We start from the raw sequence: 12,466 nt of genomic DNA, 5'->3' as shown, positions 1-12,466 counted from the left end.
CAGACCACCGCTGGTTCAACCGCTGCCAATTAATTACCCCTACAAGGGTGAATTCATTCACGCCGCGGACGACAATGCGGTTCGCATTACCGAAGGATGCCTGGAGAATCGCGCAGTGCGTGTGGAATGCGCACCGCCGGTATGCGGCATGCGGCAAATCACAACCAACTCATACAGGCCGGAAGAGGTCGACACCAGCGCTGAGGAGATCGTCGCTCAATTCAGCCACTACAGGGACGTGCGGGACGCCAACCAGCGGGACGGTAATGATACGCTTTTGGGTGAAGGAAGGGTTGTCGGTGGGAAAGCTTGTCAACCGGCGGCGTGGCCATGGGTGGTATCGATTTACAAAAACGGAGCGTTCCATTGTGGTGGTGTTCTCATTTCCGATTCTTGGTTGATCACGGCCGCTCACTGCGTTGATAAGTATGCTGGATAACATTACACTTGGGAGTCTTATACATTCAATAAGGGTAGTGTACAAAAAGTGTTTATGCATGATTGATTATTTAGGTATTGGCATTACTACTACGAGGTTGAACTGGGTATGTTGCGGCGGTTTTCGTACTCTCCCATGCAGCAAACCCGCTTTGTAACGGATGTCATCGCGCATAGTGGTTATGACAGGGCCAATTTGAAGAACGATTTAGCTATGATGAGGTTGAATGCACCGGTTAAATACAATAGGTATGTTAGGCCTATTTGTTTACCTACTGAGGTGACAGCCGGGAAGGATTATGACAAGGCGCCACTACCTGGAACTGTTTGCACCGCTGTTGGATGGGGTGCCACGGTTGAACATGGCTCCGATCGTAAGTTTCAATCTCTTTCTAAGATGTTCTCATTAATATGCTAAAATGTCCATCAGCTGACCATTTGAGGGAAGTCGAGGTACCAGTTTTGTCATATTGTAAACACAAGGAAGATGCTGAAGGTAACGAGATTTGTGCTGGGCTCCTTCAAGGAGGTAAAGATGCTTGTCAAGGCGACAGTGGTGGGCCATTCTTATGCCGCAATCCAAACTCTCCTGACCAATGGTACCTAGCTGGTATTGTAAGTCATGGAGAGGGATGTGCACGTCCCAATGAACCTGGTGTATATACTAGGATCAGTTTGTATATGGATTGGATTTATGACCATGCTAGTAAGTTTCATAAACATTTCTTTGAGAATTTGTTAGAGTACCAATTTGGATGTTTAGGAGATGACATGGTACCTCAGAGAAAACCCCTTCACAAATGCCCTGGCTACACATGCAAGAGCATCAGAAAATGTATTCCCATGAAGCGACGTTGTGACAAAACCGTTGATTGTCTCTATGGTGATGACGAAATTGATTGTGAAAACCACCATCGTTTCTCCTCGCTCTTCAAACACGCGATGCATGCTATGATGCTAGAGCGCAAGGACGAAGACATAGCAACAAACGATGACGTTGCTGATATGTCGTCGAAAGTGGCAAAGACCAAGACGACAAACGGCACCTCGAAGAATTACGCCTCATTTGCAAGTCCTGCCCCAATATCTGATCACGACAAGTTCATAACTAATGCAACCAACGATGAATCTCAACACTTGCAGCGTAACCACAATGAAGACACTGCAAATGCCAGCGCTATTGTAGCTGCTGTGCATGGCGACGCTCCGAAAACGCAACGATTTTTATGTAAAAAGTTAGTATCTTTTTTACTGCCGCTCGCATTCCATGACTCGCCTCCTCGCCTCACCGCTATCTTTATTATTTACACAATTGCACTGTCTCCACAGTCCCCTCTCGCCGATAAAACTTCTTAAAACAGTTTATTACGCTCACAAACGCGCTTATAAATAGCCGCCGTTGAATGTTATGATAAGCCAAAAAGATTTATGCGACGATATTATTATGCAGGATGCTCCAAGTGATACCCATATCGAAGCGCTGCGACAAGACTATCGATTGTCAGGATGCCACCGACGAGCTGGGCTGCTCCTGCGCCGACTACTTACGCTCCTCGCACGCCGACGCCATTTGCGATGGGACTACCGACTGCGATGACATGTCGGACGAGCGCGATTGCGGTAAGCGACCGACTTATTTGAATATATGAATATCCGAATAAATTGTGTGCACACGAAAGTTGTTAACGCGGCGACAAAACGCTCTTACACAATGTCGGCGGTGTTTATAAATTGTTGAAATTTACGAGCGAACAAGTGCTCCATTGCGTCGTTGAAATTGAATTTTATTGGAACAATTCCACGATTTCGAGCTAATTTAAAATATAAATTGCACCTACACGCGCATCAACTTACGCATGAGAGACACAAATTTATGCGCAGGCCATTTAACAAACATCAAATGCAAACTGTAAACAAGAATTTCAAAGGCGCAAAGCAAAACTTTTCAGACGTGCTCGTAAATTAGTGGCTGCCATTCAGAGTGGTATTTAAAAAAGTTTTCATAAATTCCGTAAAAAACGTAGTGATATTTCATGCGGAGCAAGCAAAATCCGTGTGCGTTTGAAGTTGAAGTATTGTTAATTGATGCTATTTTTTGAAGTTTTTGACGGGAGATTTAAGTGGCAATTAGTTAAAACGCCCCTTCGAATTTGGAATTGTGTCGACCCTGTTTGTGCGTAGTAAATTTAGAAAACACAAAATAAAAACGCAGCTGCCATCGTATATTTCGTTTTCGTCTTCACGACTAATAACCAAAGATAATTTACGACCGCCGCGCGTATTTATATTTAATTGAGTGGAATTTTTTTACTCCCTGATTCTTTTTATGTCATGCGTTGGCTTGATACTAAATAATTTATTGCGCAAATGTGTTATTTGTACATATCATGTGATTGTGTGCGCAGATTCGTGCGGCCGTAAACATTTCCACTGTCGATTGAGCAATGTGTGCGTCCCCATCGAGAAACGCTGCGACAATGCACCCGATTGCCTTCACAATGAAGACGAATGGGATTGTTGTGAGTACATATAAGCACAAACACTAACGAATGTCAATGTTGAACTGAACTGGTAAATCTTTAAATGCGTATGTAGTTGCCTTAACGGCCAACAACACAATGAAGCTGGACGCCGACGCAAGACCCGCCGTCAACACCAGAGGGATTTTGACCTACAATAAAGCAGGAGAATGGCGGCCGATGTGCGGCAATTTTACAGGAATAGAAGGTCGACTTGCTGCTGATGTGTGCATCTCGTTAGGTTTCGATGACTACGAAAGATATCTACAGTTAGATGTGTTGAATGGTACTATTCAAGCAATCATTGAACACAACAATACCACCACCACTATTCAAGCACCCATATCTCAGAAGTTGGAAAATAAAACTGTAACAACCTGTAACGGTTTGTTCGTGCGATGCTCGAATCGCACGTCCACTTCTGTGCACGAATTAGGCGTCGAAGACAAATTGAACGCTCCGAGCGAACTTTATATGACGCCGTGGAATGCTGCAATCTATTCCGATGGCAAATTGAAATGCACCGGCGCGCTCTTGAACTACAATTGGATTTTAACTTCGCTGCAATGCTATGACGGAATACTCAAGTACTCTACATTCAAGTACAACATAACTTTTGCTTAACAATGAGATTATTCTTGCAGGCCAGCCGAGAACTACCTTGCCGTACGTTTAGGAGTTGGTAAACATCATCTGAATGTCCAAGGGCCGCATGAGCAAGTCATTCCTGTCCTGGAACGGATACGAGTATCTCATTCAGACGCAATTCTCTTAAAACTCGACCGGGATATTAAGTTAACGCGATATGTCAAGCCTCTGCACTTTCAAAAAAAGTAAGTGATTGTACTGACGTTTCCTGTTCCACATTGGTGTGTTGCAGGGGTGATTTTGTCCACTATCGCGAAACGTGTTTGGCGACAGGCCAGGGGGTCAACGAGACAACCAGTACGATTTTACTAAAGCCAGTGGAGAATTGCGAAAAGAAGAATTCACGATGTTTCAAACGATTGTATCCGTCTGACTGTAAGGTCGGTCTGAATATTGCATAAAAATCCTGAACTTGTTTATTCAATTACACAATATCAACAGGTCTCCACAGCGTGGAGCGGCTGCATAGTGTGCGACGCAGGGAGCGGCTTTTACCCGGCTGCGATTTTCGCTGAGCCGAGCGGCGAGTGCGGTTTCAGGCAGACGGGCGCTTATCCTAGCATGTCATTTATAAAACACGACGTTTTCCAGGCAATGGGTAAGCGATGAGACCGACCGTCGGCGTGAAAGGAAGTCAATTAATTTCCTTCCTTTCTATTCCTTGCATGAATAATGTGTAGCACGCAGTCCTTTTGTGGTCGACCCGCCCAAGTGCGACGGCTACAGATGTCCGCTGGGTGAATGCATCAGTAAAGGGAAAGTCTGCGATGGGATTCCCGATTGTAGCGATTCAAGTGATGAAAAGCCAGATATGTGTGAGCAACGGAACGTGGACTGCCATCTCACGAAGAGCTGTAGTAAGTATTGACGCAGTGGGGAGACTTGTTTTTCAAGACCTCTACGATTCGCTAGCACCTTTTAGCTACCTGCAGAACTCTGTAATATTGGTTTACCTTGAACATTTTAGTTTGTGCACCTGACGAGCTACGGTGCGCGAATGGCAACTGCGTGCATAAATCCAAATTCTGTGATCGCAGCAACGATTGTGGGGACGAGTCCGACGAGCCATCAAATTGCTCATGCCGCGAATACTTGAACCTGGTGGATCCTAAAAAAATATGCGATGGTATCCGTCACTGCAAAGATCGTTCTGATGAAGACCCTGAATTATGCACATGCCGTCCAGGTCTCTTCAAATGCACAGAGTAATTTATTATTTTACTCATGAACCTAAAAATCATGTCTAAACAATTAAAAACCTTGTAGCTCATTATCAGACTCTTCAAAAAGCCATTGTATCTCCAACGATATGGTCTGCGACGGTTACAAAGATTGCAAAGATAATTCGGACGAAACACAATGTTTTTCCTTGAGGACCCCAACTGATAAGTACATTAAGACTTTTTTTTAGAATTTTTATCATAAAAACGACTTAATTAAATTATGTTTAGAGAAAGAGTCGGTGAAGTCATGACACGCACGGCTGGCACATGGCACTCTGGTTGTTTTCCAGCCAAAATGCAGACCACCGAGTTGGAAGGCGTGTGTGAAGCACTCGGCTTTACCGGAAGTAGTTCTTCATACTGGAAGATCAACGCTACCGAAACCGAAGCGCCAAAACCACGATTGGAAAAGTTTGATCACTTCTGGGTGCACAATAGTAACACGACTGGGAAGTTGCTTTTAGCTACCCGATCCGGATTGAATCCATTTGTTACCTTTGTGAATGATCCCGGCAGATGCCACAAGTTATTCATACGCTGCTTATAAAGAAAATATATTACTAAGGCTACTATGTTAAATATGATTATCAAAATAAGTAAACGGATTTTTTACTTTACATTGATTATAGATTTTGTGCTAATATTAAGCGTATTGCTATCGCAAACGATCTGCGAATTTTCAAATTAACTCTTCACAGCTTTAAAGCTTAAATTTAATATGCTGGTAGCAGCTTGTGATAATGCGATTAGACGTGTCGATGGTTTATGATATTCACAGCGTGACTAGATTATGATATCGCAGGTAAATTTACAACCAATAAATTGGCCAGTATGCCTTCTTGGTCACGTTTCCTTCGCGCCTTTGCAGATTGCTGCTTTTCCCTGGTGTGAACAGGTGCCGAACGCTGACGAAACGCGATTAGCATTTTATTATCGCCTGGCTTATTTACACACTGATTTAGTCATAGAGGATGGACAGGATACGTGTGCGGCTGCGTGGCCGTTTGACGTCGAGGTGCCTGAGAGGTGTATTGGGCGGCCATCGACCTGAGAAACCGTTCTTCGGAATGGAATGTTGCTGCGTGATCCGCAAAGACCAAAACTATATAGGCGTCTATATGTATAGGTATGTATTACACTTGCAATCTTCACACAAGCCACATACAGGCGTAAAAGGTGCACGAAATTATTAATTTTGATTTTTATCACAACAATGACAATGATTTTGTATTCTGCGGACACGACGATTGCTCATATTTAACACTACACAGAAACGTTCGACTCATCGTTGATTGAAGTCGCCTTACTGGGATTATAAACCCGTTGTAGAGTTTAGAGTCACCGAAAAGAACATTTACATTCAGTCACTGAATGAAGCGCTGCTTGCCTTCTAATTAAAGCTTGCGTAACGTTTTTAATAATTATCGCGTTGTCTTTAAACTTTAAGACTTTTGGCGTTTAATTGCGGCTCATCTTTACAACCGCAGATTAATAATGGTTTTCGGTTTTTCTAAATAAAACTTTCACATATAAAATAATGCCTAATTTAATTACGGTTTTAAGATTATAATTAGAAAAAATTACAATTAAATTTTGTTGAGATACGCACGTGCAAGAAAATATTTTGATGAGTTTATGACTGGTTCAGGTGTTAATATAACCGGGATTTCCATCGTAATAAATTTTAATTTACCGTATCATAAAGCAAGGGCAGTACATTTACAGGTTACTTCTTAGTTATCTTTTAGAGCTTCGATGTCTTCAGGTGCACGCCGTTCGAAGATGGCAACAACAGCATTAGTCATGCATTTTCGAGCGCAGGTATAATTTGAAACGATTGTTTCGCGCATACACCTATACTATATGTGTATGGGTTTCAAGACGTTAAAGAAGGGTACGAGTAACAGTGTAGGTTCAAGGCCAAAACTGAAGGAGCGCGCCAACCATGCATACCGAGGGCCGAGGAGGCACCAAGCCAATGCGCCGTTTTGCCAACGTATTGGCAAAAAACAGCATTCCGGGCATCAAATGCATCCAAGCGCATATTGACGCAACGTGGCATCAGTAAGAATCCCAATTAGGAATGCGTGCAAATGTCCTAAAGCAGCTATAGGTGCAAACGAAATTAATTGAATCCAAACGCATCAACGGTATTTAATTCAGATGGCATTTTATTTCATTTCACCGCATCGACAATAGTGATATCAATGACTTACCTGCTTATAAATAGACAAAACTTGTTTCTCCCTCCTGACTTACCTGTGCCGGCTTGCGGTCTTTCGCCGTGCGCAGCCGACTAAGATGCCACCTGAGGTTCAGTTTTGACTCGCCGTACTGGAAGAACCGACCGGCGCAGAGCTGACTTAGCGCTTGGTGACTTAAACGCGCGTTTCGGTGAGTGTCGGCCGCGTCTTGCGATAAACAGTATTGTTTTGTACACACCGTTTGTTTACTGGTGGATTACAATAACATCTATAGTGTGTGCCTGCACCCGATGTATTTCTTCTGAGACAGGACTTTTGCATCAAGGTAAGTTTCATTAACTTTTAATTAATATCTTACGCTGCCTACCCGTGTGTAGGTTAAGTACAACTTAAATGCGACGGGAGAGTTCGAAGCGTGAGGAAAAAACCTACATGCTGATTAACCTTTCAAAATTCTGTTTGTTTGTGATAAATTACAAGCGTTGTACGAGAATACCTGCAACAAGAGTAGAATTCATCTTTTATACTTATTAATTACAATATGGAATTTCATCTCGTGGTATAAGAAATTGAATGTGAAAAATGCGAAATTAATTGTTTACCAACCATTCACGCAAGACTCGAGCAATACGTTAAACGCATGAACATTCCTTCTAATAAGTTGTGATTGCATAACGCTTCAAAGATGAAATAATAAAATGTGCACCGCGTTTCTCTCATGGATACTTATTTAAGCACGAATGTGTGAGCACGTTTCGAGTTTCTCTCATACGATAAATTTTCCTCTCAAGCACACGTTATTTTATAAATTCATTCAATTATGCTTATTTGTGTGCTCCGGTTTATTCCCATACCAGTTATGACTTCATATAGAGTTGAACTTCCGCAATAGCTCTCGATGATAGCATAACTTTTGTAATTTCTTTGAATTTTTTATATAATTTCGGATTATGACCAAAATTTGATGCAGACTAATTCGATCGGTGTCGCCCGAGTCCTTTCAAATTCCATGGACAATGGCATTAGTGCCGGACTGAAAGTTTTGGTGTTCTGCTTGACTACTTACTGTCACATAGAGTTACAATTCTTGTATTGGTCCATTAGTTCTTTGCTAAGACCGCTGGGAAGGTTTTCAAGAAGGAATCTTGAAAGGTATTTGTAATCTACAAAAAGGACTAAGTTCCGGGACATAAACATTGTGCTTCTACCTGATTCACAACTTGTAAAATATAGAAACTCAAATTTTTGAGATGAGAAACATCCAGATTGAGATTATGACTAAATTCCTCTGCGTATTTATTTATGAGAACAGGTTGATAGATATTATCAAACGCTCCAATGACTCAAATCTGACTTTCTTAGAGTCGTATAGAAATAATCGTTATCATGAGTCACCTTAAGAAATAGCAAGTCGGATCTCTTGTGATAAATTTAATACGATTGCATTACAAACCAGAATCACATTGAAATTTAATATTTAAGTAAATGGAGCGTGTGCACATTTCATACTCGTACACTTAGCAGATTGCGTTAGATTAAGTCACCTGGCTTGCTTTCTGCTTGCGCATCGATTAATGTTAAATCTCATCAATGGGAATCATTGCCCATGGCGTTTCAAGAACGGTAAACTCAAGCATGCAATATATTCAAGATCTATGTTACTTATTTTCTCTTTTGAATAACGACAGTTGTAAGTTGTAGATTTTTTCAAATTTATAACTAATAAATTGCTTGATTTATAATCGCGTCAGTTGTTTTGATAGTTTTAATGACTCGGCTATTTTCATGGTAGTTTATTGTCTTTGCGGCATTTGGGCATATCTATGACCATCGCATGCGGTTCTCAGCGAACGACCGGTAGATACATGACTATGAGACTTCAGCAAGACACAATCTCAACAGTCACCAAGCAACTCTCTACTGCCGGTTGGTTCTTCGACTTCTATGAGTACTCTCGCCGCACAGCATCAGCATCAGCATCATGATATGCGCGATGTGGTTATTTCTTGGGTGCGTCTTGAGGTCATTGCATAATTTTCTATACATTCTGAATATATTATTGCATTATACATGCCATGCAAGTCTCTCTTTGGAGCAAGTCTCTGGAAACGTATTTACGAGCAACTGTGGATGGAAATTACACGCGGGCAGCGGGCAAACGCGTGAAAAACCACTGCCTGCGTTGCGCGCTCATTCAGAATGCGAGCCTGCGAGGTGCATTTTTAAACGGCGCGCGCGCCATCGAAGTGGGTCATTGATTGTGCAACCTGCAAGCGGGCCCGATCGGAGAGTGATCATTGCCTTCTTCTTCAAGCGATCGCAAGCGGCCCCGCTACGTGGCCATTGCTTACCCAGCATAGCGCATACCACATTTTCTTAATTAAAAACTAATATGCGGCAATTAGCTTGCATGCACCATTCAGATTGCACATTCTTTGATCTAATCAGAATGTTTCAAACCGTTCATCCATCATAAAACGTGGAATCGCTGGAAAACAAATCAAACCAAAAGAAAACGGAATTGCAGCCAATAGTGGTTTGTGATACACATTTCTCTTTAGTTGTTTTGCTTGTTTTGCGTTTACAAAAATGGAAAAAGTTTTCGAAAACCGGTAACAGAAGAAACGATCGACGTTGGCATTTACGTGCTGGTACAAAGCGGGTTTACATAATTCCGTAAAAATTTCTAATGCAATTTATTTATCTCTTACTATACCTAAGTTTCAATATATCCAGAACATCCTGTAGAGCATGTTCATCTTTGGAATTGCGTTTTCTATTTGCACTTAAACAGAGTCTACGCTCCCGCATGTCATAAATGCAAACGCAAATGTTTGAAATGTTTCCAACTTTAAAATCAAGCAGGCTGTCAATGTACACACGATAGAAAATGAAACACAAACATTGCTTACGGTTCGTAATTAGTTTTTGTCTTTTCAGCTGGCAGTTAGTTAATGTTATTGTTCGCATTTGAATACACGTGTAAATTAATCGTCCGACTCGTTACATAAATTCCGATAATTTTGGCCGCGGTGCGATTAAAATTAGAGTTCAAGTTTAAACCAGCTTACCAGTTTTACTGCCGTACGTCTATAAGAAATAAGTGTGTAATAATTATAACTTTTCATAACCACCGGCGCGAGCAATTAAAAATTATTTTGCCAACTTTATTCCTCAATCCATAATTCGAGTTAGGAGGAGGATTGCTTCTTTTTCACGGTCAATGACTTGCTTACTCCATAGTTCTAAATCATATTTACAATCACACAACAAACGGTAACTCATTAAATTTATTTGCGTTATTCATTTTATCCATTTTAATACACTGCCAAGTTTGGCATACACATTTTTGGCTTTGTGTTTGATTTTATTGTTTGACACTTGGCTTGGTTCGCTTAACATTCCAAGAAAATTGGTGTAAAATTATCTTTACTATTGTTATTTAATACAGACATAACAATTTGAAGGTTAGGCATATGTTTTTTGAGGTTACGATTTACCTTATGTTAGGTTATGTTTGGAATTTAATCCTGTTATGGCTACAAATGCACTCGTCAAAACTTTCTACTATTGACACTTGTTCAAACGAAAACTGCATCGCATTTTAACTGTAAACACGCCGCTTAACAACGACTAAGTGGTGCTCAGTGCGAAATGATGCCCGCGTTAAACGCAAATTCGTGTTCCGTCTTGTAGGACAAGCAACGGTAATTCAGTCACGCTGTAAGTCTTCATTACAGGCGAGCCGAATAATAAGTAATTACAACGTATCATCCGCATGCGTGTATCGTACGCGTCGTGCATTCCTTGGCGTCTTCGACGTTTGTAAAACACATTGCGGTGACGCACCGACCAAAAACCAACCAAATCAAAACTCTGCAATACACGCATTCGTTATTAATGATCAATTGAATTGAATTATCCGTTTGTAGCTTTCTTTCAAAGCGGACGTATTTTTATTTCGGTTTGGCTAGAAAACGCAAAACGGTGAAAGAGGACGTGTTTGCCAATTGGCAAACTTCCTGCGGATTAATAATTAATAAGCTGGACGGCGTGCGCATTTCCGGCGAAGGAAATGTAATATGCTTGAATTGTGGCAGCGCAGGCACATCCACCACATGTTCCTGCATTTTAATATCAGTCTTGTGACTGTAATCAATCCATTCTTTATTTTATGCGTGCACAAAACCAATTCCTACTTTCAACTTCAAGCTGTATGTAAGTTAGACGTTGATTTCAGCCTCCTCTCGTGCTTATTTGGTTTTAGTGTTATAAAGAGAAAACAGGTTGATACGCTTCGCCTTGATGCGATTATTCCCCAGGTACAAGTCGCTCCGGTGCGCAGGTACGACTTGGTTTTCGGGGTGTGGCCGAAAGCATTCCAGTCTTCGGCCGCGGCTAGTAAAAAAGTCACAAACACGCAGAGCATATGAAAGCACATGAAAGCGGCGCAGCGTGGCGTATGAAGTACGACGTCTTAGTCGAGATAAACTCTCTGCATCTTTTTGCCATTTACACACACCGTAAACGTGAGCAATAGGGTGGCCATTTTCGAGGAAAAACCGGCGTTGCATCACGTCTACTACAATTACTTATATATAATATTATGGCTACATAGTTATTGCCACACCGTATCAGTTTAGTTTATTATTTCCTTCTTTTTTAAACCTGTCGCTCGAAATAGAATAATAGCCTTTCCAACTATGAGGAATGAAATTATCTACCCACGTACAAGATTGCTGAAGTATTTCTACAAATAAAAATCGCGTGTATGCAGGTCAAACATTAACAGACTCACAATTTATAGCAGCGGCTGATATTGAGTTAAAGTTTGCAATAAAATCAGTGGTCAGACAGATATTTTCTTCAAAAATGAAGCAAGAGTAGCAAAGTTTTATATCATAGAGATGCAGTTATTAACACTTTTATTACTTTTGCAATAGGCAATGCCAATATTAGCTATAACTATATATATTTTGCTATATAAACATTTATAATATGTTATGCAAACTGTTTGCATCATCTCTCACATCTATTTGTAAACAACTATTTGTGTAGTTTTCCAGCAAAGTTCTATTAAATTAGATAAAAAATTCTCATCAATAATGATGTTTAGCCTGGTGACTTCATACGCACAATAATTAAATAAGCTTGATAGTTTCCGCATTCCCTGATGTCGTAACGTGAAGAATTTCTGTGACTAACGTTTTGATTCACTAAATTACCAAATAACTTTTACAGTTTCTTTACTTGTGCTATTTAACTGTATTGTCGTAACAACTTGCATTATAATAGATTGATTTTGGTGGGCAAATAAACCGTTTGGTAAATTACGATAATTATGTTATTGTTTGACTTAAAAATAAATACACATTGATCATTTCTTTCTTAATTTTTGATTGTAAAGCGTTAAATAATTATGATTCGAGTTAGT

At 40.8% G+C, this 12,466-nt stretch overlaps 2 protein-coding genes across 4 annotated transcripts in view; both read left to right on the top strand.

Annotated features, from left to right (window-relative positions):
- The window catches only part of ndl (serine protease nudel), a 125,672-nt gene extending 120,225 nt beyond the window's left edge, over positions 1–5,447 (top strand). For all 3 annotated transcript variants that reach the window (XM_065300363.1, XM_065300362.1, XM_065300364.1), the window contains 14 exons: positions 4–426; positions 514–812; positions 869–1,144; positions 1,202–1,673; positions 1,889–2,058; positions 2,844–2,957; positions 3,034–3,544; positions 3,602–3,790; positions 3,838–3,985; positions 4,047–4,203; positions 4,286–4,462; positions 4,573–4,810; positions 4,872–4,994; positions 5,057–5,447. In XM_065300363.1, the coding sequence (XP_065156435.1) occupies positions 4–426; positions 514–812; positions 869–1,144; positions 1,202–1,673; positions 1,889–2,058; positions 2,844–2,957; positions 3,034–3,544; positions 3,602–3,790; positions 3,838–3,985; positions 4,047–4,203; positions 4,286–4,462; positions 4,573–4,810; positions 4,872–4,994; positions 5,057–5,375 (3,616 nt within the window). In that variant the 3' untranslated portion in view covers positions 5,376–5,447. The remainder of the gene's footprint in view (positions 1–3; positions 427–513; positions 813–868; positions 1,145–1,201; positions 1,674–1,888; positions 2,059–2,843; positions 2,958–3,033; positions 3,545–3,601; positions 3,791–3,837; positions 3,986–4,046; positions 4,204–4,285; positions 4,463–4,572; positions 4,811–4,871; positions 4,995–5,056) is intronic.
- A 1,716-nt stretch (positions 5,448–7,163) lies between these two features.
- uif (sushi, von Willebrand factor type A, EGF and pentraxin domain-containing protein uif) overlaps positions 7,164–12,466 on the top strand; it is a 28,253-nt gene continuing 22,950 nt past the window's right edge. The window contains 1 exon segment of the mRNA XM_065300197.1: positions 7,164–7,357. The gene's annotated coding sequence lies outside the window, so the exon portion shown is untranslated.

This window comes from Atheta coriaria, unplaced genomic scaffold (assembly GCF_025399875.1).
Source record: "Atheta coriaria isolate IRGN ID8LTWV9N9 unplaced genomic scaffold, Caltech_Dcor_3.1 hic_scaffold_4_pilon, whole genome shotgun sequence".
In the NCBI taxonomy this organism is placed as follows: domain Eukaryota; kingdom Metazoa; phylum Arthropoda; class Insecta; order Coleoptera; family Staphylinidae; genus Dalotia; species Dalotia coriaria.
This window is presented reverse-complemented; position numbering and strand designations above follow the sequence as displayed.